Genomic DNA, 22,974 nt, shown 5'->3' with positions numbered 1-22,974 from the left:
CATCGGAGCCGATACTCCTTTCGGCTCCCTCGTTGGCTCCGATCTCTTCCTTGGTTCCATCCTTGGAGGGATCCGGCCGCCAGGACTCCCTCATCAGTTCCGAGGGGGCGAGTGGCATCGGACCCTTGTCCGACCCCGTTCTCCCTCTCGGAGCCTCGGCGCAGGTGAGTTCTGCCCTGACATTGGCCTCGGAGCCATCCCTCTCGGTGTCGGGAGGAGTTCTTGTCTCTTCGGAGCGGGGACCCCCTTCCCTGCCTGATAGGGGCGCCTTTGAGGTCATGAGGAGTGTGCTGGCCCCTGTGCCTGCTGCACGGTCGGCTCCTTCGGCTCCTTCCCCTATGGTGCCTGCTTCAGTCTCTATCTGCCCTTCCGATCCCGAGCGTAGAGAACCGACGCTACAGGTAGCCCCATTGGGTGTATCCTCCTCTTCCGAGGCCTCCCCTGATCCATCAGGGGAGCCCCCTCAGAAGAGAAAATGCAAGAGGAAGCATTTAGACTCCCCCGAGTCATTCACTTCGGACACTGACTTGGATGAGTCAGAAGGGTCCCCAAGGTTCCCCTCTGAGGATGTCTCATTTTCTGACATCCTGGAGATTCTTAAGCAGAGGGCAAACTGGTCTGCCCTTAACCCTTCCGAGGACGAGTCGGTGTACCTGGATGCGTTTGGTTCTCGCCCTTCCACCTCCTGGGTGTCTCCGCCTTTCGACCCACTCATGGATGTAGTAGCTCGAAAGGCATGGACGGCTTCGGATACTATGGAACCAACTCCCCAGAGGCCTACAAAATTTATTACAGCCCCTTCTGACAAGCAGTTTCTAACTAAGGGTGTCCCTGTTGATGCCATGGTGGTGGCGGCCACTAAAAAGGAGTTGGCTGACCCTTCAGTACCTGTCCATCCTCCTAATAAGGAATCTAGGACTATGGACAGGTATGGCAAGCAGATGTTTTCTTCAGCGACCTTTGCTATGCGGTCGCTGAATTATTTGTGCCATTTCACCCATCTCCAAAGAGACCTTCTCAAAGAACTGGGTGATACCTTACAGGACCAATCAGCTGCGTGGTCTCAGGAAAAGATCAACTCCCAGCTGGGGACCCTGAACTCTATTGTTAACTCCTCCATGTGGCTCATTTCCTATGCAGCCGATGGAGCGAGTAGGGCTGCAGGCACGGGCGTTGCTCTAAGGAGACACGCCTGGATGCGGCTTTGCAATTTTGCTGACCCCTTCAAGGCGTCCTTCACTAACACCCCCTCTGATGGTTCTGCCTTGTTTGGACCTCAAGTGAAGGATACATTGACCAGGTGCGAGCAGGAAGGCAAGACTCTCTTTGCCGTAGGAGTCCGTTTTTCTACCCCTTCTAGACCATGCCCTAAGGGTCAGAAGAGTGGGAAAATGTGGTTCCGCAAACCTCAGGGAGTACTGCCTGACGCACATGGTGAGCTTCCCTCCAGAGGCAGAGGAGGGAACAATAATAGACGCCGCCCGAGGGGCGGGGGTCTGCAGAATCAGGGTAGCAGAGAATCCTTCTCTGACAAACCCTTCCAGCACCCCTGAGGAGCTGCCCGACTGTCCACCTTCGGAGGCAGTCGGGGGAAGACTATCACTGTACCCAGAAGCCTGGCATTCCCTCATGCAAGACAAATGGGTACGGTCGATCATATCCGAGGGTTACAAAATTCTCTTTATTCATACCCCACAACAGCCAAAAGGGCCCCTTCCAGACGTTCCACCCGGTCTGCGGGATCAAGCAGCACTAGAAATTTTAAAGCTGCTTGAAAAAAGAGCCATCCAGCCAATCCCAGCAGACCAGCAAGGATCCGGAGTCTACTCAAAGTTCTTTTTGGTACCAAAAAAGACAGGGGACTGGAGACCTATTTTGGATCTCAGCAGGCTGAACAAGTCTGTTCAAAGAACAAAATTCCAGATGGTCACGCTTCAGTCCATTCTACCCTTTCTGGGTCAGGACAATTGGATGTGCTCTATAGACCTTCAGGATGCGTACTATCATATCAAAATGAACAGGCGCTCCAGGAGGTTTCTCCCCCTCCGGCTTGGGAGCCAGTCACTACCAATTCAGAGCCCTGCCTTTTGGCCTCACCACAGCCCCCAGGGTGTTTACCAAATGCATGGCAGTGGTTGCGGCTCACCTGAGACGGCAAGGATTCCAGGTGTTTCCATACTTAGATGACTGGCTCCTTACTGCCACCACCAAGCGTCAGCTACTCCATTCCAGAGATTATACCCTCCAAATTTGCAACAAGCTAGGTATTTCTATAAACTCCGAAAAGTCTGCCTTGTCAATCTATTACTTTCATAGGCGCCGTTTTAAACACTGTGGAACTGTCAGCAAAACTGCCTGTACAAAGGATTTCAGACATTCGCGATCATGTTCAAATCCTACTACAAGAGAGCAGAGTCCAGGCCAGATTCGTACTAAAAAACCTAGGTCTCATGGCAGCAGCCATCACATTACTCCCCCTAGCTCGCTTTCACATGCGGATCCTGCAATGGATGCTGTTTTCCCAGTGGTCCTTTCAACAGCTTCCAATGTCACACAGCATTCTAATCACTCAGTCATGCAAAAGGCACCTGATCGGGTGGGGGGGGGGCATTTTCAGGGCAGGACAGTCCAGGGCACATGGCAACCTTTCGAAGGCCACCTGCACATAAATGTCTTGGAAATGAGAGCTGTACTTTTAGCGTTGCAGGCCCTTCAAGACTCTCTACCCACCGGGACTATTGCAATTCAGACAGACAATATGTCTCTAGTGTGGTACATCAACAAGCAGGGCGGAACCAGGTCCTAACCCCGTATGTCGAGAAGCACTCAGACTTTGGCAGTGGACGATCTCTTCTCAGTGGTTTCTGGTAGCAACGCATATCCCCGGGAAGTCCAATGTCAGAGCCATTCTCACGCCCCACGAGTGGTCTCTCAACCAGCTAGTAGCGGAAAAAATTTTCAGAAGGTGGGGTCAGCCTTGCTGCAATCTTTTTGCAATCCCTCCAAACAGCAAGTGCCAAGACTTCTTCACCCTCTTCCCTCTCCCAGGTCTCCCCCCCACCAGAGACGCTCTTGTCCACGATTGGCCCCGGGGTCTTCTGTATGCTTTTCCTCCCTTTCCCTTAATTACTCTTTTAATCCAGAAAGCAACTGTTTTGAGATCCAGAATGATCCTTGTTGCCCCTTACTGGCCTCGACAAATTTGGTTTCCGTTCCTGCAACGTCATCTACTAGATCAGCCCTGGCGTCTGGACCCAGCGCCAGATCTTCTGACATATCAGTCGGGCGGGCTGCATCAATCTCTCCAATCTCTCAACCTCACAGCTTGGTTGCTCCACTTCCAACCCTAGCCAGACTTACCTCAGTCTCTCATTCAGTTCGTGACATCATCCTCGCTTCGCACAAGTCTACTACCAGGAAGACATGCTAGCAAATGGAAGCGTTTCTCTGTTTGCGCAGGTGGGAAACAAGTTGACCCTTTTACATCTCCTGTCCATACAGTTTTAGAGTTTTTGGCAGAACTTTTTCAAATGGGTTCTTCTTCAGCCACCATCAGAGTTCAGCTGGCTGCTATTGCGAATTTTCATGTTGGATTGTCAGAGACCAGCATTATGTCACACAAACTTTGTAAAGCCTTTCTAAAAGGAACCCTCTTACTTAGGCCCCCGGTAAAAGATCCTCCCCCACCATGGGACCTAAATTTGGTGCTGTCGTCTTTAATTCTCCCTCCCTTTGAGCCTGCGGCTTCCTGTTCCTTAAAGTTCCTTAAAGTTGCTCTCTTGGAAAACTCTGTTCTTACTAGCCATCACTTCAGCGAGAAGGGTATCGGAACTTGAAGCCCTTTGTGTTCGCCCTCCTTACCTTGTTTTTCACGAAGATAGAGTGTCACTTAGGACTAATCCGTCCTTTTTACCCAAAGTACTCTGAAAAAAATCTGAATCAGACCATCGATCTTCCTGTCTTCTTCCCACTTTATACCAATAGGTCTGAACGGAAGTTACACTGTCTGGACGTTCACCGTCAATTACGCTTCTACTTGGATAGAACCAAGCAGACGAGGAAATCAGAGCAGCTCTTCCTGTCTTACGCAGTAGGGAACAAGGCCTGCCAGTTTCCAAAGAAACCTTGTCCAGGTGGTTGACGTCTGTTATCATGTTGAGTTACCAATTGAGGCATAAAGAGCTCCCTGTTAAGCCCAGAGCTCATTCAACCAGAGCATTAGCTTCTTCAGTAGCCTTTCAGGCAAGATTGTCAATGGATTCCATTTGTGCAGCGGCCACATGGGCCTCTCCTCATACCTTAATTTCTCATTACAAGCTGGATATGAACTCTAGAAGTCGGGCTGATTTTGGTTCCACTGTACTCAAGAGTTTGTTCCACTGAGCCACCCAGGACTAAGGTGCTAGGGACGATGTCCCATCCAGCAAGAATGAAGGCGAGATTGGCAACTTAACATTGAGAAGTTATGTACTTACCATAACGTTCCATGTTAGTTGTCTTCTCGCCTTCTTTCTTGCGTCCCACCCTCCATCCCCTTAGCCTGGCAAGACCGAGAGTATCTTCTGAGATGTGTTATCATGAGAGTTATCTCCTTAGCTACCTCTCTTCCCCTTCTTGACAATTCTAAGAGCTTTATATATTTGTATATATAGAGGTAGATATATGTATACATATATATATATATATATATATATATATATATATGTATCTATATATATATATATGTATGTATATTCTCTGTCATGGTGGGGACATGTATGTCCATAGTGTTAGCTATCAAACGAGATCTGGGTATATCATGCCTAGCATTATGGGACATAGGATAGCCTCGAGCCGGTAAAAATAGCTCTCGAGCTTTAGTAATAGGCCGAGTCGGAGCCGAGGTTCGGCACCAAACCCATCCAGCAAGAAAGAAGGAACGTTATGGTAAGTACATAACTTCTCATTCTACTAATTCCATATGCTATGCTGCATATGAGGAAACTTCAATGGTACCTAAAAAGCTTATGGAGTCAACATTGTCACAGCCTGGAAACAATGATTCCTCTCATTCCCTGCCTGCAACAGGTGTTTCTTTGGTGGGCAGAGGCATGTCACCAAAACAAGGGACTGTCATTCATTCTACCCCCTGCCACCCAAACCCTAACTACAGACGCATCAGACTATGCATGGGGACCCATCTGGCAGGGAGATGCATTCAGGGCAAATGGAGCCCAGACCAAATGCATCTACATATCAACCAGAAAGAAATGATTATAGATTCATAGATTCATAGATTAGTACTAAGCTAACTGCCCTTGAGAGCCATTTTAAGCCTAGCCAATTATCCCTTGTGAGACTCAAACCCTGCACCTTGTGCTTGCAAGGCAAACACCTTAACCATTAGGCCACCCTCCCAACCCTGATAGCTGTACAGAATGCTCTGACAGCCTTCAAGGACTTCCTTCATCCAGGACAACTACTGATAAAGATGGACAACACCACAGTTATGTGGTACATAAACAAGCAGGGGGGTACCCACTCCTACCCCCTTTGCAGACTAGCCATGACCTTGTGGAATACAGCCTTGACTTACTAAATACATCTTCAAGCTCATTTCCTGCCAGGAAAACAAAATACTCTTGACAGACGACCTAAGCAGAAATTTTATGGACCCGCATGAATGGAAACTGGATCCATAAATTTTCAGCATGTTAACACGAAAATGGGGGAGCCCAGACATAGATCTATTTGCCTCTCTCAAAACTATCAGTTGGACAAATTCTGCTCAAGAACTCATCACAAAAAAGCATGGAAAGTGGATCAGTCTATGCCTTTCCCCCTCTGCCTCTACTCTCCAAGGTCTTACTAAAAGTCAGACAGGAAAAACCAAAAATGATTCTAATTGCTCCGGACTGGCCTCGCCAACACTGGTACCCTCTTCTAAGGAATATGTCACACCTTCCTCCGTGGTACTTGCCTCAAACACCTCACCTGTTGTCTCAGCAGAACTATCAAATTCTGCACACTCTGCTCCAAACTCTGAATCTTGCAGCATGGCTAATCAACTAATTTCACCAACCACTTCTCTCAGTAAACCTGTGATGGATGTAGTTTTGGAGGCCAGAAGGCCTAGTACTAGAAAATCTTATGCTGATAAATGGAAGAGATTTGGTGCTTGAAACCAAGCGCAAGGTATAGACACAGCAAAGCCCAATATTTCTCAGATTTTGCAATACTTAACTGAGATGCTTCAGAAAGGCCTATCTTTTTCTTCAATAAAAATTCATGCCTCTGCCACCTCGGCTCATTATAACACAGAGCCTCCCCTCTTTTCCTTATCCCCTGCAAAAACAGTACCTCAGAGGGGCCAAAAATGTAAGGCCTCCCAGGGGAGCACCAACTCCTGCATGGGACCTCTGTTTTGTGCTGGAAAAACTCACCCTACCTCCTTTTGTAGCAGCACCTACTGCGGATATAAAATTTCTTTCTTGGAAGACCGCCTTTCTTTTGGCAGTCACTTCAGCTAGAAGGGTTTCAGAACTACAGGCTCTCATGGCAGTGGAGCCTTTCATTATATTTTACCCGGACAGGGTGGCCCTCAGGACCAATCCTTTTATGCCTAAGGTTATATCCAGTGTGGCTCTTAACCAGACCATTCACCTGCCAACTTTTTTCCCAAATCCACAGAACAAGGGGGAGTGGATTCTGCATTCATTGGATGTACACAGACAACTAAGATTCTACTTTAAACAGGACAAAATCTCTAAGAAAGTCTGAGCAACTACTGGTGGCATTTGCTGCAGGATCAGAGGGGAAGGCTGTATCAAAGCAGACTATTTCTAAAGGATAAGCCATTGTATTAATTTCTGCTACTTTTGCACCAAGGTAAACCTGTGCCCAAGGGGATCAGATCCCATTCCACCAGGGCTGCTTCTCCATCAGCTTTTCTCAGCGGGGTTCCTACCAGAGACATTCTAGAAGCTACTACTTGGAGCTCAGTTCATAAGTTCACAAAACATTACCATTTATCTCTCTTTTCTAAATCCAAGCAGGCTTTGCCACTGCAGTCATGCAGGGCCTTATAACTGCTCCTGATGCTGTTTAATTCCATCCTCCCATCCATAGCTTTGGAGCCTACCCAAATGTAATGACTGCAACAGTGAAACATGAAGAACATAGTACAGTTGTGTACACTTACCATAAATGTAAAAGTTCGAGTGTATTCACTGTTGCAGTCTTGGTTACCTTCCCTCCAGCCCCCTGACTTCTGTTTACTATACCTCTATTCTTGTTTACTATGCTTAAAGCTTTTTGTTGTATTTGCTTTTTTGTTGGAGGTGTAACCTTGTATATAATTGCTTCCCATTATGGGGGCACCTGACATCTCGGGCAAGAAAAACTGATGTAATGGCGTCGGCTGCATGCTTTATACCCCTGACTATCTGACGTCATGGAAGATGAGACAGCAACCGACACAGGACCCAAGACTTTGATAATCAGGCAGACTGAGGGCTACTGCAAGCAGATAACCCAAATGTGATGACTGCAACAGTGAATACACTCTAACATCTATATTTATGGTAAGTGTACACAACTGTACTTTCTTCAGTAGTCATAAGGCTATCCCGTATTCCTGATGCTGAATTTTTTTTTCTTTTAAGAGAAGATTTGCCTCTTGTGGTTGTAAGGTTTTTCTCTTGGTTGAATGGACTGCTGGATTTATTGGACTAACAGAATTCCTGAGTAGATGTTGAGATGAATATGAGGACAGCTTTCATATATGACTAATATGGGCTTGTACTTGTGGAAGCAAGTAATGACTGGAAAGTATGCAGTGCTGATGAAACCAGGAGAAGCTAAAGGAAACACAATTTAAGCTTGCTGCAGTGGTTTCTCAAAGGTCTGATGCTAAGGTGTGGGCCTCTTTCACTTGCATTTTGTGGTAAGCAGCTCTCAGTTTTTTTTATGCTTTTTGTCCCCAGGTTTATGGATAGATGTTTTGTTTACATTATTTCATTGCCTTACTCTGTAGTGGAGAAAGATTAACTTTTGTTCATTTTTCTTATAGAGGCTTAGACTCAATGAAACGTAAGGACAGACTTTCCATGCAGCAATTGCCAGCAAAGAGGCCACGTAGGGATGCTCCACAGTACAGGGTTCACTTTGCAGGCTACAGTCTAGAAGGGTAAGTTTTGGGAATGCTAGTGTTTATCTGAATACAGAGGAGGAGCTAAATTGCATGTCACTCATTTGTTTGTAAGTACTCCTGGATTATATGTTGAGACATTTGTTTGTAATTCACTGCACTGATGAGCTAATGGTATTTTCACCTCCGCTTTTTGCTTGTTCTCTTGGGGAGTGGGAAGGCTGTACTCCTAGAATTACCCTTTGTGCCTGATAATCTGATATCCCAGAGGTGTCATTCATCATCATCTTATGAAGTGGAGTTACTGCCTGCTGCCATACTGGGTTTCATTTGCATTAATGTATTCTTGTGGAGGGATAAGAGTGATTGTGCATTTTACTTTTTTGCAGTTTAGCAGTCACATCCCTATCTTCTCTTCCTCTAGGGAAAATGAGCATTGAGGACCTGCTTTTTTCTCCCAAATCAGTTGTACTGTAAACTTTGGTCACTTGCAGCACAGCTGAATAGCTTCCCTTTATGCAATGGGTAGCTGTTCACAGTTCTAATTCTGTTTCCCCTACAGTACTGTCTGCATCTACATGATATGGAATGTAGATGTTTTCTTTAAGTAATGACTTGTATGTGAAAGTAGTGTGTTTGGACTGTCATAGTCTTATTTAATAACCATGTTACCTATGATTCAGGTACTTGGCAACTGTGACTTTTATTTCCAGAAATCTTGGGTGTTTAATTTGTGATGCTTTGATAATCAGTTGATGCATGGATAGAATTCACATTTTTGCTTGTGTATGACATTTTTTTATTGTCCAGGTAATGTCTGTCAAAACTTGCTTAGCAGTTTTCATGGAACCCTTATATACAGTATGCTATCTCATTCAATCAGATAATTTCATTTGTTAATTGGGTACTCCTCCGAAAAGGTTAATTTATTTGCCATTTCAGCATGTCTGCCCGTAGATCCCCCTACTTTAATGCACTCTCATATTAAATTTTTTTTGAAAGGAGTGTTGCACAACGGGCCTCTTAGGAAACGGGTGGCTCCTTCCTGGGATCTTAAATTGGTCTTGGATAAATTAACTCTAGCTCCATTTGAATCAGCTCATCAAGTTGACTTGAGTCTGTTAACATGGAAAACAGTGTTACTAATTGAGCTGACCTCTGCAAGAAGAGTGTCTGAGTTACAGGCTCTTATGGGGGTTAGCTTTATCTCATTTTCCGCAAAAGTAAGGTTTTGTTAGGAACTATTCCTTCATGTTTATTTGGAAAACAAACATATGAAGCTTTTAACTCAGGGTACCATAGCCAAGTAGTCTGTCCCAAAGTCGAGCTGCCTCTCAAGGTAAAAGCTAAAAAATTACATACTGAACCTGCTGCTGTCGGACCTCCACCACACATCTCCCTCAGGATGGATGAAGAACTATAGTACTGTCTGATGCTGATAACTGTTCCCTCTGCCACAACCCAGTTGGAGGCCCATACAGAGCTGCCTACTCACATATCCACGGAGGCTATGTATATGTCTAGTACAGATGTAAAGGGGGGAGTAGGGCTGGTAATATCTGAAGTGTCTAGGGAGATTCCGTAAATTTTAGTTGGGTAAGAGTTGCTTAGTACCCTCATCAAATATAGGCAGAGGTCTGAACCTCCTAGGTTTCTTAAAGCAGATGGTTCTTAAAAAAACAAAAGAAAACAAAAACGTGGCTAGCATGGCTAACGATCCTCGCAAGGAGTTGCGGGACTTTATGCAGGAGCTATTTAATGCTATTATGGCACTGAAACCCCCGCAACGGGCTGTCTGTCCCTGCTTCTGCTCTCTGGTCTTCCATCCCATTTAAGAGATCTATGGATTCTAATTCTTCTGATGAAGAGTTAGATTTTGGTGAAGAATCTTAGCATATTCCTCCCTGATCGACACTCCTCTGTCCCTGGTGTCTGGTGAAGATTTTTTGTCCCTTGATTCTACTTTTAAAGAATATCTTTTGAGGATTGAGTGGTCAGTATGATGGAACACTAAGTAGGACTGTTTCCAGGTTTCAGAGGTTCAAAATAGATGATATGAACTTTTGAAAAATGGACTATCCTACACTTTCTACAGTCTCTCCTGTCTTAACTGTAACATGCATCTTAGAATAGATAACCTTCATTTTAGGTTCATTAATGCCTGTAGGTGCAGCTGTCATTTTGGGACAATTGTTCGTAGTAGGATCGCTAAACCTCATCATTTGAAGATATAAATTGTTTTGCATGTTTGTTTTAAGTTAATAGGTTCGGGGGGGGGGTTGACATTTTGAGTTTTTTCATTAAAACGTCTTGTAAAATGTGACAGAGGTCCAAATGGAGATGACAAGAAACAACTGTGTAAAGGATCAACCTGCCAAACATTAGTGGGTGGATGTAACACAAAAGCTGGAAATAGATGCTTTTAAAAACAGTACATAATATGTGGGAATAATGACTTCATATAATAATGGCTACAGTGTCCATATTTTGGAATGCAAATGGCCTCACACATATAGACAAAAAAGGCAAGAGTATATTAAAGCCATAATGCAAATAGTGATGCTAGTTGAAACACATTTGTAAAGAAGTGAGCATGTGAATTTGCCAGAGGATTTCCGAATGGATATTCAGCAGAATATCAGGGATGCATGCAAGGCAAAGTACGTGTATAGAGAGGCTCCAATAATCTTCTTTCGGAGGCTCCAATAATACAAGAGGGAAAAAAGATAATGGTAGTTTTGTAGTAGTAATGAGCTACTGACAAGGAGAAGGATTACACTTGCATGTATTTATATTCCATCTAAAACTGCTGTTATGGAGCTTAAGGAATTTTTTTGGAGAAATGATCAGCTTTCAGCAGGGAATATTTCTTGTAGGTAGGGAGTGGAATTTGATTTGTAGCACTGAGGATCTGGGAGTGAACATATAGCAAATGAGGGTTGATTTCTGAAGAATGTATGAAAATGTTTGGTGTGGAGGATGTGAATTCAGTAGTAGACACTCAGAGAATTTGCATATTATTCCTCAAGGTACAATAACTGGGCTAGACTAGATAAATTATAATGTGATGTTGTCAATCTGACCTTTATTGTCATTGATGGGGGTTGAATCCGATGCATCGGATCTGTTTCGGCCATTTTCCTATCTAAGGGTCTTCAGCAAAGCTCATGGGCCTCCACCTTTACCCATAATGCAACCCCCTAGCTTTTCCAGATCTCGTTTGCCATGCAGCGAAGAGGTCGTTTAGCAGCTCTGGGCTAAGTGTTTTCATATTTCTATTCTTAGTACTATAGTTTTTCTGACTTTCCATAGTATAAAAATCTCTCTCTTCTTAATCTAGTAGTATATATCTTTACCCTTAAATGAGTGTTTGGGAGTTGCTTTCTCTTTTTACTTAGATGTTAGCATCCATTTAAGTTCGAGGACGTCTGATTAACATCCGTTTAAATTAGAGGACCTTCCTTTCCCTTTTCCCACCTTTTCTATTATTTAAAAAAAAAAAACTCTTTCTTTTCAAATTTTTCGGTCCGTTTGAATTAGAGGACTGTGTGTTTTTTTCGCCCCAGAAATCTGTTTTATTTATTTCAGAGAAAATTCACTAACAAATTTACGACCGTTAAATGTACAAATTTGGTACATACAAAGAATACAAGCATATTGGGTGTAAGACCATATAGATAATTTACAAGCAAAGTTACAATAAACAAGGAAATGAGACATAAGCAACAGTACTGTTGATAGCATTGCATTTAAAAAAAAATAGTAGTATGAATTAATATAAAGATTTTTGTATTTACAACTGCTACGATGAGAAATCTCATATAGCAGGGAGTTTTACTCTTTTGTATGTTCTATACAGTTAATAAGAAACTGCAGAATTTACTCTGCTTATTTTATTATGTATTCAGAGGACAGACAGTAGTGATTATTATAAGCTAATGTCTATAATATCTACAGAGAGTATTATTCCTTAAGCATGTGGTAAATGAGAAAACCCCAAAACTTCTGGCAGTAGGGAACATTTTTTACTATTTCTTATTTTATTGAGGTGATGTGTTTGAGTGCCATGTTTCTGTGTCCCTCCCATACTAATTTGGATCAGTCTAACCAGTTTTGAGTGATATAAAGTTTCATTAACATGAAAAGAGTGATAAGAATGTGGAATTTCTGCTAGGTATTCTGTCTGTGGTAATGTGAAGGATTGCAAACTCCCATGAGATGATAGTTTTCCCATATCCCATCTTTTCTAGTCTGACTCTTAATGAACCCTATAGATTTTGAGTAAATTTGCAATACCAAAGTATGTGAAGTAGATCTGCATGTGTCTTCGGGCAGAAAGGGGAAGAATTTGAGTTAAATTTGTTCAGTCTAATTAGTGTGAAATAAGCATTATTATTGATCATTAAGTGTGTATATAGTAGGTTTCTAAAAGGAGATAATTTAACACTGTTTTCTATAGCATGTGAAACATGTTCCTTGGTAATTTTTATTGTTTATTCTATTCCAATATTTAGAGAATAGGGTACAGGCTTGATATTTTGTTATTGTAATTTGTACACAGTAGAAAGCATTTTCTTTTTATACAATAGACATCTCAGAATCGTTAATGGAGTATTGACATCTGTTTGCACATCTTCGGGTATGTTTTTGAAAGTTGCATTGAGTTCCATGATTTGTCTAATGATGTATTTTTTGCTTACATTGAAGTTTTCCCTGATTTCATCTGTGGGTTTATTTTTAAGTTTGTAGAAGTCCCGAAATGATTAAATTTTTGGTGGATATTGGGCTAGATGTGACATCTTGGTCTCCATTGTTGTGTTGCAATTTAAATGAATTGGTTGTAATAGCTTTAAAACGTGAAAGGCTTAGAAATTCAAAAAGTTCTTGGAACATGAGAATTTTATGATTAAGTTATGTACTTTAAATTTTTTAAGTTTGAAATGTTTATGAAGGGGAGGACTTTGGGGTTAAGTCTGTATTCTTTAATGGATTGTGCCATAATTTAACCCACAGTGGGGACTGTTCCTTGTGTTTTGTGTGTGGGTGTTCTGTTCCTCTTCTTCTTCTTCTGTTATTTTTCAAGTTTTCAGGTATTTCTCAAAAGCAAGAAGCCTCTGGGCTTCAAAAAATGTGAGAAATGCAGAAAAAAGATGCCCCTTAGTGATTCACGCACCTTGTGTGTGTGTGTGTGTTGCTTGGGGCCTCCTCATTTACAGTAATCGTGCTCCATCTGCCATGGATTTAACCAGAGGGCATTGATGGAGTGCAGGAGTAAACTTATTCTGAAAGGTCTGATTAAGACCCTTTTTTTCTGAGGCTATATCGCCGGAATAGTCTTCCTCAACATAATCTGACAAATTGGATAAGCCACAAAAATGAGTTTCTTTGCAGCTGAGATCCTCTTCAGAGCTGAAGCAGAAAGCTCCCAAGCTGTCTGCTCCAAAGGAAATACTGGAGTAGACAAGTCCAGTCTGATCCAAGGCTGATTTGGAGCAGCAAGAACCCTTGGCTCCAAGTCAACCTTACCCTCTGAGTTTAGATATAGGAGCTGATCACCTTCCCTGGAACCAGTCCACTCTCTGCTCCCATCACCGTTTCTAGCAAGGTCAAGGCCACCTTACTGTCTTTACTTGTTCTACCAGGATTCTGTCCAATGAAGATGTGGATAAGGGTGGTGGAGAGACTGTTAAATACACCGGTGTTAGCCAAATTATTGTTGGATCCAAGTCCTGAGTATCTGATAAGACACGGTCTTCCCCTTTGGAGCCTGCTCTTCCTCGGATCTGTCCTTCAGCTTCGGAACCGCAAAAATTCCGACATCCAGCTTGTATCTGTATCTGGTCCAGGACCCATAGGCTCCTTGAATCCGGTATCTGCCCCAAGCATTTCCGCCCAGTCAGGAGTCCTCTGGGACCTGACATTCTCAGGTCGACTTTGCGGCTCTGGTTCAGATCTCACCTGATCTGACCCTGCCTCTGGAGGCCTCAGTCCAGGTGAGTTCATCTCCTACCTCGGCTTCGAAGCTTTCATCTTCTGGTCTGGAGGTTCCATCGACTCCGACAGCTCATTTGTCAGATTTGCGGAGTTCTTCAGAGCAGGGGCGGACTGCCTTTGAAGTTAGGAGGAGGGTTCTGACTACCTCTTAGTCTGAGACACGATCTCCCTTGGGTCTTCCTCCCAGTTCTATCCAGGTGTCTGTCTTGTCACCTAACCTTTCCACAGGTCCGCAAACACACTAGGCCTCAGAATATCCCAATGCGGTGGTCCCTTGGAAGAGGACATGCAAGAAGAAGCATCTCGACTCCCCAGAGGAGTCCATCACATGTGATACCAACCTTGATGAAGCAGAAGGGTCCCCACGGTCACCTCCTGAAGATGTCTCTTTTGGAGACATCTGGAAATCATAAAGCAGAGCGAAGACTGGCAGTCCACCCCCCCTTCTGCCAACTAGTTGGTTTACCTAAAAGCCTTTGGGTCTCATCCTTCAACCTCTTCGGTGACCCTTCCTTCCGATGAGCTTATTGAGTTAATCTCTCAGAACACTTGGGAGTCCCCAGACACCATAGAGCCTACTCCTAGGAGGCCAAATAAATATATTACAGTCCCTAAGGGCAAGAACTATTTGACAAAAGATGTAGCAGTTGATGCCATGGATGATCTTCGTGTTTCACTGTTGCAGTCATTACATTTGGGTAATCCGCTGGCAGGTTGCTCTCAGTCGGCCTGAATTCCAAAGTCTTGGGTTCTGCGTCGGTTGCTGTCTCCTCTTCCATGACGTCAGGTCTGGAGTATAAAACAGGCAGCCAACGCCATTTTCTTTAGTCTTTCTTGCCGTGCGGTGCCCGAAGCAGAAGCAGTTCGCAAGTGCCGGTCGGCTGACTCCTGAATTTTTCGAATTCGAGTTAAGTACCCCGTTGGGGAACCTTTTTCTTGCTCCATACCGATGTCAGTAAAAGTTAATAATTGCATTACTTGTGGGAAGAAAATACCTCATAAGGATTTCCATTTATACTGTATTCCTTGCTAGGCCCTGATCATAACGTGCCTAGCTGTCGGTTTTGTGCTAGATTTAACCAACACACTGTTATGCGTCGGTATATCTTTGCTTCAAAATATTTTGGAAACAGACTTAACTATCCTGAAATGTCGTTAGATAGCAATCCGACTACCGGAGTTCACAAAAAAGGCAAAGAAAAGGACAGTGACAGACTGTCGAGGTCCAAAACCAACAAAGCTTCTAAGCCAGTCGCCGGTTCGCCGGTACTCAGTGAGGCGCTTTCACAGCCCCTGATGCCCGCTACTTTCGAGTTGCAGGCCTCTACCGAGACCCATGTGGAGTCTGGCACGCAGTGAGATTCTCAAAGTATTGTACCCGCAGATGTCTCTCCCTCGGATGGGCCCGGAGCCGCTGAGCAGGCACCGACTTCTGAAGGTGTCTTCAGGCCACAGCATTTCTATATAAAACAGACGCCATCTTCAAAAACAAAGACAAAAGCAACTTCTAAAGCTAAAAAAAAGATGCATTAGCCATGTGCACAAGCCTCTATGCCCAAAAAGCAGATGATCAAAATGGCTGAAGACCTAATTACCTTGATCAGGGGTTCCCAACCCCATCCTGATAAGAGACCTAGGCAAGACACTGATTATGAATCTTCAGATCAGGTTTCTATTTCTTCTGATTCCTCTTCTGATCAGGAATTTTCTATACCACCCTATGAGGATTCTGATGCAGAGGAATCTATCCCATCTGAATCTCCTCCTGAAGATTATTCCTTTGGATAAACCTTGCATACTTTGAGGGAGCATTTTCACTGGGAGAATCAAGATTTCTCAGAATAAAAAAAAAAGGCTTAGGGATTTCCTCCTTCTCCCTCAGCATAGGCATTTAGCCATACATTCTGTTTTAGACATTGTGGATGATGTGTTTTCGGAGTCAAGCTTGACTCCAGACTCCATACCTCTGGCTCCTAGCAAGCCAGACAGATATTACAGGGTTCCTGACTCTCAAATTTTTATTTAAAAACCCTGCTGCTGACCCTGAAACTATTTCACAGGGTCCAAAAGGTGTTAAGGCCTCAACAGCAAAAAATCCTACCCCCTCTGACAGAGATTCCAGGGCACTGGATAGATGGGGAAAGAAGGTTTATACATCTGCAACCTTGGCAGTTAGGGCCTTAAACTGCCAGTTTCATATGCTCAAGTGTCAACAACATGTTATGGGATTACTGCAACAGAAAATGATTTCTAAATGTGCAGAAAATAAAGAATTGCAGGAATTATTGCATGCAGCAGAACAAGTTGGAAAGCATACTTTGCAATGTGGTTTTGATTCCTTAGAGGCCTCCTGCAGGGCTACAGTTACTGGATCTGTGATTAGGAGGCATGCCTGTCTAAGAGAGCAAAATTTGCCTGATCATGTTAAAGCTAAATTGCTGGATGCACCTTTACAGCATGATACTCTGATATTAAGGCAGAAGAGGTTTTAAAGAAAATGGAAGACAAAGCTAAGTCTATGCAAACTGTAAAAGACTTCTTACAAGTGCAGCCACCAAGATTCAGTAGACACTGGCCTACAAAAAAATTGGTCCTTTCCTGTGTTCGACAGAGCTCCACGGGGCAAATCCAGGCACACTAAAGGTTCTAGATACCAGTCACAGGATTCTTACAGGTCAAAGCAATGAGGTGCTTATACCTCCAAATCTGGAGGAAATAAAGCGCAACCCTACAGTAAACAGTCTCAATGACTTCCCTCTGCCATCACCAAGTACTTAACTTTTGGCAGGACCCTTAGGGGGACAATTAGCACTTTATGCTCAAAATTCAGTTAATCATTAGCGGACCAGAGTTCGCTGTGGCGACCCCTAACCGGGAAAAGCCGAAAGACACAAACAAATATTATGGTAAACCGGTGCCCAAGGGCATTAGGTCTCATTCCACCAGGGCTGCAGCTACATCAGCAGCTTTTCTCAGAGAGGTACCAACCAAAGACATTCTCAAAGCTGTTACTTGGAGTTCTGTTCACACTTCACACATAGGCTGGTACTAGGCTATCAGCCCTAGGGCCTATACAAGCCTAGCCATAACAATTCCCTGGCTATTTCTTCCCACACTATTTACTTCCCTGGAACCCTGTCTAGCAGGGCGACTGACGTAATCCCTGTGGTGAATTTCCTTTCTCCCATCCAATTGTCAAGGTTCCTTTTGAAGAGGGCCAAAGAGGCACTCTGCTTGACATGTATGGGCAATCTATTCCAGTGTCTGGGGAGTCTGTGGGTCAGGAACCTATACCTCCAGCATGATGTTCATCGTGCATACAGCTGCAGTCATAACAGATGGGTTTTCCTGCCGTTAGGCGGGTCCTCGGTCGGCCGAATTCCAAAGTCTAGGTCCGGCGTCGGATGTCGTCGCTTCTTCCCTGACGTCAGTGCGACAGGGGTATAAAAGAACCAGCCGACGCCATTTTCTTCAGTCTTTCTTGCCGCGCGGTGCCCGAAGCAGAAGCAGTTCGCAAGTGCCGGTCGGCCAGCTCCTGAGATTATGAAAATTTTTCAACCGAAGTCTTCTTGAAAGCTAAGTACCCCGTTGGGGAAACTTTTCTTGCCTCAGACCGATGTCAAACAAAGTTAATAATTGCATTTCATGTGGGAAGCAAATACCGTATAAGGATTTCCATTCCCTCTGCATTCCTTGCTTAGGCCCAGACCACGACGTCTCGACCTGTCGGGCGGAGTTTGCCCAACACTATTTTGGCAAAAAGTTTAATTACATTATGTCATCGGATACTCCGACTCCAGTTTTGAGCAAAAGACGCAAAGATAAGGACCGACATACGAGGTCCGCGATTTCTACCAACACTTCATTAGCGGTGTCTTCTGTGCCCGAGGTCGCAGGCTCTTCGGCCAACACTCCGACTACAGATACCGAAGCCACTCTTGGCGGGGAAACTCAGAGTTTAGACAGGCCTGCCACCTCTCAAGGTGTCTTCAGGCCTTCTTCTTTTTCCATTAAGGCTCTCACTAAATCTAAAGCAGCCATGCATACTAAAAGACAAGCTCCACAGGGACCCTCTCAAGGTCCCATGCCTAAAAAGCAGATGCTCAAAATGGCTGAGGATTTGATTACTCTTATCAGGGGTTCTCAATCCCCCTCGGACAAAAGGCCCAGAGTGGAGGAAGAATACCCTTCCTCGGACCAGGCCACCATTACTTCAGAACATTCTGAAGGCCAGGAACAATCTTACTCCCCTTTTGAAGATTCTGATGCAGAGGAGTCCATTCCCTCTGTCTCCCCCCCCCCCGAGGACTACTCTTTTGGGGAAACCTTGCATACCTTGAGGGAACACTTCCACTGGGAAGGCCAAGATTACTCAGACTCCAAGAAAAGGCTCAGAGATTTCCTCTTGCTCCCTCAGCACAGGCCTCTGGCTATCCCTCCTGTCTTAGACATACTAGATGATGTGTATTCAGAGGCCAGCCTTAACCCAGATTCCTTACCTCCAGCTCCAGTCAAGCCTGACAGGTATTACCGGGTTCCTGATTCACAACAATTTCTATACAAAAGCCATGCGGCTGACCCAGAAACTATTTCACAGGGTCCCAAGGGAATTAAGGCCTCCACTGCCAAAAATCCATTACCTTCAGAGAGAGATTCCAGAGCTTTAGAAAGGTGGGGGAAAAAGGTATACACCTTGGCCACCTTAACCATGAGGGCATTAAACTGTCAGTTCCATATGTTAAAGTATCAACAGTTTTTATTCTCTCAGTTGAAAAGCAAAATGTCACAACTTGAACATCCAGGTTTGAACGAGTTGCAGGATTTGTTGCATAGTGCAGAGCAAGTGGGTAAACATACCTTGCAATGTGGTTTTGATGCTTTAGAGGCCTCATGTAGAGCTGCTGTTACAGGATCAGTCATATGTAGACACGTTTGGCTCAAAGAGCAAACCTTACCAGATCATGTCAAAGCTAAATTACTAGATGCACCTCTTCAAAAAGATGTATTGTTTGGTGTTAAAGCTGAGGAGGTATTAAAGAAAATGGAGGAAAAGGCAAAATCAATGCAAACAGTGAAAGATTTCCTACAGGTACAACCTCCACGTTTCAGTAGAAATTGGCCTTCAAAAAATTGGTCCTTTCCAGCCACGGACAGACCTCAAAGAGGTAGATACAGGCGCCCGAGGGGTAGAGGGCAATCTCAAGGATCATTTAGAGGCAGACAATGGCAAGCACCTACACCAAGAGGTGGTGAGGATAGTTCACAGCCATTCAGAAAGCAGAACCAATGACTTCCCCTTTGCATGCCAAGCAAGGCTCAATTGGCAGCACCTTTAGGCGGAAAACTGGCGTTATTTTCGAAAAATTGGCATATTGTCACAAAAGACAAATGGATCCTGGACATTATAGACAGAGGCTACAGATTCCACTTTCACACCATTCCAAAAATGAGAGGCATGCCAAACCTGCCACACAATCAAAGGGCAGAGGCACAAAAACAAATTGCAGATCTCATGGACATGAAAGCTATTCAAGAGGTACCTGCACAAGAACAGGGTCAAGGTTTTTATTCCAGACTATTCCTGGTACCAAGGAAGCGCGAAGATTGGAGACCTATTCATCCTAAACACATATTTACTCGTACCAAAATTCAAGATGCTCACATTACAGCAGCTTCTTCCCATGCTGGGCAAGGAGTCTTGGCTGGTAACAGTGGACCTCAAGGAGGCATACCTGCATGTCCCAATCAGACAAGATTGCCGAAGATACCTCAGATTTCTTGCAGGTTCAACCCATTATCAATTCTCTGCATTGCTCTTTGGCTTATCTACTGCGCCCAGAGTGTTCACGAAATGCCTGGCATCAGTAATTGCCTTCTGCAGACTTCAAGGGATACAAATATACCCATATTTGGACGACTGCCTGATCCAAGCGGACCGCAAACACATGCTTCTGAAACACCTGGCGTTTGTAATAATGTTGAATTCTCTGGGATACACAGTCAACAAAAAGAAATCAAAACTAATACCCTCTCAAACAATAATTTTCCTGGGTGCCAGCTTGAATACAAACACCCAGATGGCCTACCTCACGCCAGAGAAACAAGGGCAACTAACTCAATACTTCAGAAAACTGGCAACCTTCACCAGGCTGACTGCAAGGAAAATCCTGCAGGCTCTGGGATTCATGGCATCTTGCATCCTGCTAATCCCATGTGCAAAGCTGCATATGAGGAAACTTCAATGGTACCTAAAAAACTTATGGTCTCAACACAGCCACAGTTTGGAAACAATTATACCACTGATTCCATGTCTTCAAAAGGAATTTCTGTGGTGGGCTCAAGCATGCCAAAGAAACATGGGTCTCCCATTCTGCAAGCCTCAAGCAAATCAAGTCATCACAACAGGCGCCTCGGACTATGCCTGGGGGGCGCACATGACCGATCGGTGCATTCAGGGCAAATAGTCCCAAAAAGAAAAGCACCTACACATCAATCAAAAGGAAATGCTAGCAGTAATAAATGCTATTTTGGCTTTCAAAGACCTACTGCATCCAGGCCAACTATTAATAAGGACAGACAACACCACAGTGATGTGGTACATAAACAAACAGGGAGGAACCCATTCATTTCCCCTATGCAGGCTAGCCATGTCTCTTTGGAACATGGCTCTGGAATTACAAATCCAACTTCAAGCACAGTTCCTGCCAGGCAAGGAAAACACGCTGGCAGACAACCTAAGCAGAAATATGACAGATCCACACGAATGGAAGTTGCATCCTCAAGTTTTTACAAAAATAATTCAAGCATGGGGAAGGCCAGACATAGATCTCTTTGCCACCCACAGAAATTACCAATTGACAAAATTCTGCTCAAGGACTTTTCATCCACAGGCCTGGAAAGTGGACGCACTCTCTTTCAGTTGGACAACAATGACAGTTTATGCCTTTCCACCTCTTCCTCTGCTGCCCAAAGTTCTATTAAAAGCCAGAGCAGACAGACCAAAGATGATTCTCATTGCTCCAGACTGGCCAAGACAACACTGGTACCCACTCCTGAGGAGCCTGACGCATTCCCCACCATGGATCCTGCCTCTAATGCCTCTTCTACTGACTCAGCACAACTTCAAAACTCTTCACAGTCAGCTGAAAACACTCAATCTAGCCGCATGGAGGATTCCTTAAATTCACAACAGACCCTACTCTCCAAGGAGGTGCAGGATGTCATTTTGGAGGCCAGAAGGCCTTCTCCTAGAAAAGCCTACTCCGCAAAATGGAAACTGTTTTGTTCCTGGAATCAGAAAAAGGGTCAGAATCCTGGAATACTGAATCTACCTCAAATATTACAGTACCTAGCTGGGATGCTAAGCAGTGGACTTTCATTCTCCTCCAGTAAAATCCATGCCTCAGCCATTTCTGCAGAATACAACACTGATCCTCCTTTATTCTCTCACCCTCTCTTAAGACAGTTCCTCAGAGGGGCTAAGAATATAAACCCCCAAGGAAGCAACCAGTACCTGCTTGGGACCTCAATTTCATCCTGGAAAAATTGACCCTGCCTCCCTTTGAGCCTGCTGCTTCAACAGAACTGCAATATTTGTCATGGAAAACAGCCTTCCTTCTGGCTATCACCTCAGCACGCAGGGTTTCGGAACTACAAGCCCTCATGGCTGTGCAGCCTTTCATCATTTTCCATCAGGACAGAGTTTCCTTATGAACCAACCCTTCATTTATGCCAAAGGTAGTATCCAGGGTAGCCTTGAATCAGGCTATCCACCTTACCTACCTTTTACCCTAATCCACAAAACAAAGGGGAGAGATTACTACATTCCTTGGACATTCACAGACAGCTTCGTTATTATTTGGACAGAACAAAGCCTTTCAGAAAATCAGAGCAACTCTTTGTGTCCTATGCTACAGGTGCACAAGGGAAGCCTATTTCCAAACAGACAATCTCAAGATGGATAGCCCACTGCATACGCTTTTGTTACTCTTTTCATGGTAAGCCTGTACCGACAGGCATCAGATCTCACTCCACAAGAGCCACAGCTACCTCTACAGCTTTCCTCAGGGGGGTTCCTACCAAAGATATTTTGGTAGCAGCCACTTGGGAGTTCTGTACATACTTTCTCCAAGCACTATCACCTACCATTATACTCCAAATCTAGAGCTGGCTTTGCCACTGCAGTCTTGCAAGGCATCCTGGCTCCTTCTAGTTCCTCTTAGTGCCTACCACCCCTTTTTAGCTTTGGGACTCAACCAATCTGTTATGACTGCAGCTGTATGCACGATGAACATAGTACAGTTTTGTACCTACCATAAATGTAGATGTTCGAGTGCTAATACAGCTGCAGTCCAGGTTTCCCTCCCTCCTTCCCCTCTTGGGACAGGCCTAATGGCTAACACCTCCTCATACAACCTGATTGGGGTATTCTTTTATGGTGTATTTGCTTGCAACTACTGTTTTTTGATTATATTGCATTGCATTATTACATAAATTTATGTTTTGCCTCCCTTCTGGGGGCACCTGACATCTGGGGCAAGAAAAACTGAAGAAAATGGCGTCGGCTGGTTCTTTTATACCCCTGTCGCACTGACGTCAGGGAAGAAGCGACGACATCCGACGCCGGACCTAGACTTTGGAATTCGGCCGACCGAGGACCCACCTGACGGCAGGAAAACCCATCTGTTATGACTGCAGCTGTATTAGCACTCGAACATCTACATTTATGGTAGGTACAAAACTGTACTTTTTGTTTATTGTGATGACAAGGTTTAGATCCCTGGAGCGTGTGGCTCTGAGGGATTGGGATTTCTTTAAGTGTAGCATGTCCAACAGCTCTTGAGTAGACGATA

General features: G+C 44.4%; 1 protein-coding gene across 2 annotated transcripts in view; it reads left to right on the top strand.

Moving 5' to 3' along the window:
* The window catches only part of CCAR2 (cell cycle and apoptosis regulator 2), a 2,452,621-nt gene that overhangs the window by 884,796 nt on the left and 1,544,851 nt on the right, over positions 1–22,974 (top strand). For both annotated transcript variants that reach the window (XM_044082935.1, XM_044082934.1), the window contains one exon: positions 8,051–8,167. In XM_044082935.1, the coding sequence (XP_043938870.1) occupies positions 8,051–8,167 (117 nt within the window). The remainder of the gene's footprint in view (positions 1–8,050; positions 8,168–22,974) is intronic.

This window comes from Protopterus annectens, chromosome 9.part0 (assembly GCF_019279795.1).
Source record: "Protopterus annectens isolate FY-2018-M chromosome 9.part0, PAN1.0, whole genome shotgun sequence".
Classification (NCBI taxonomy): Eukaryota; Metazoa; Chordata; order Ceratodontiformes; family Protopteridae; genus Protopterus; species Protopterus annectens.
The sequence above is the reverse complement of the archived record's forward strand: the minus strand, read 5'-3'. Positions and strand labels throughout refer to the sequence as shown.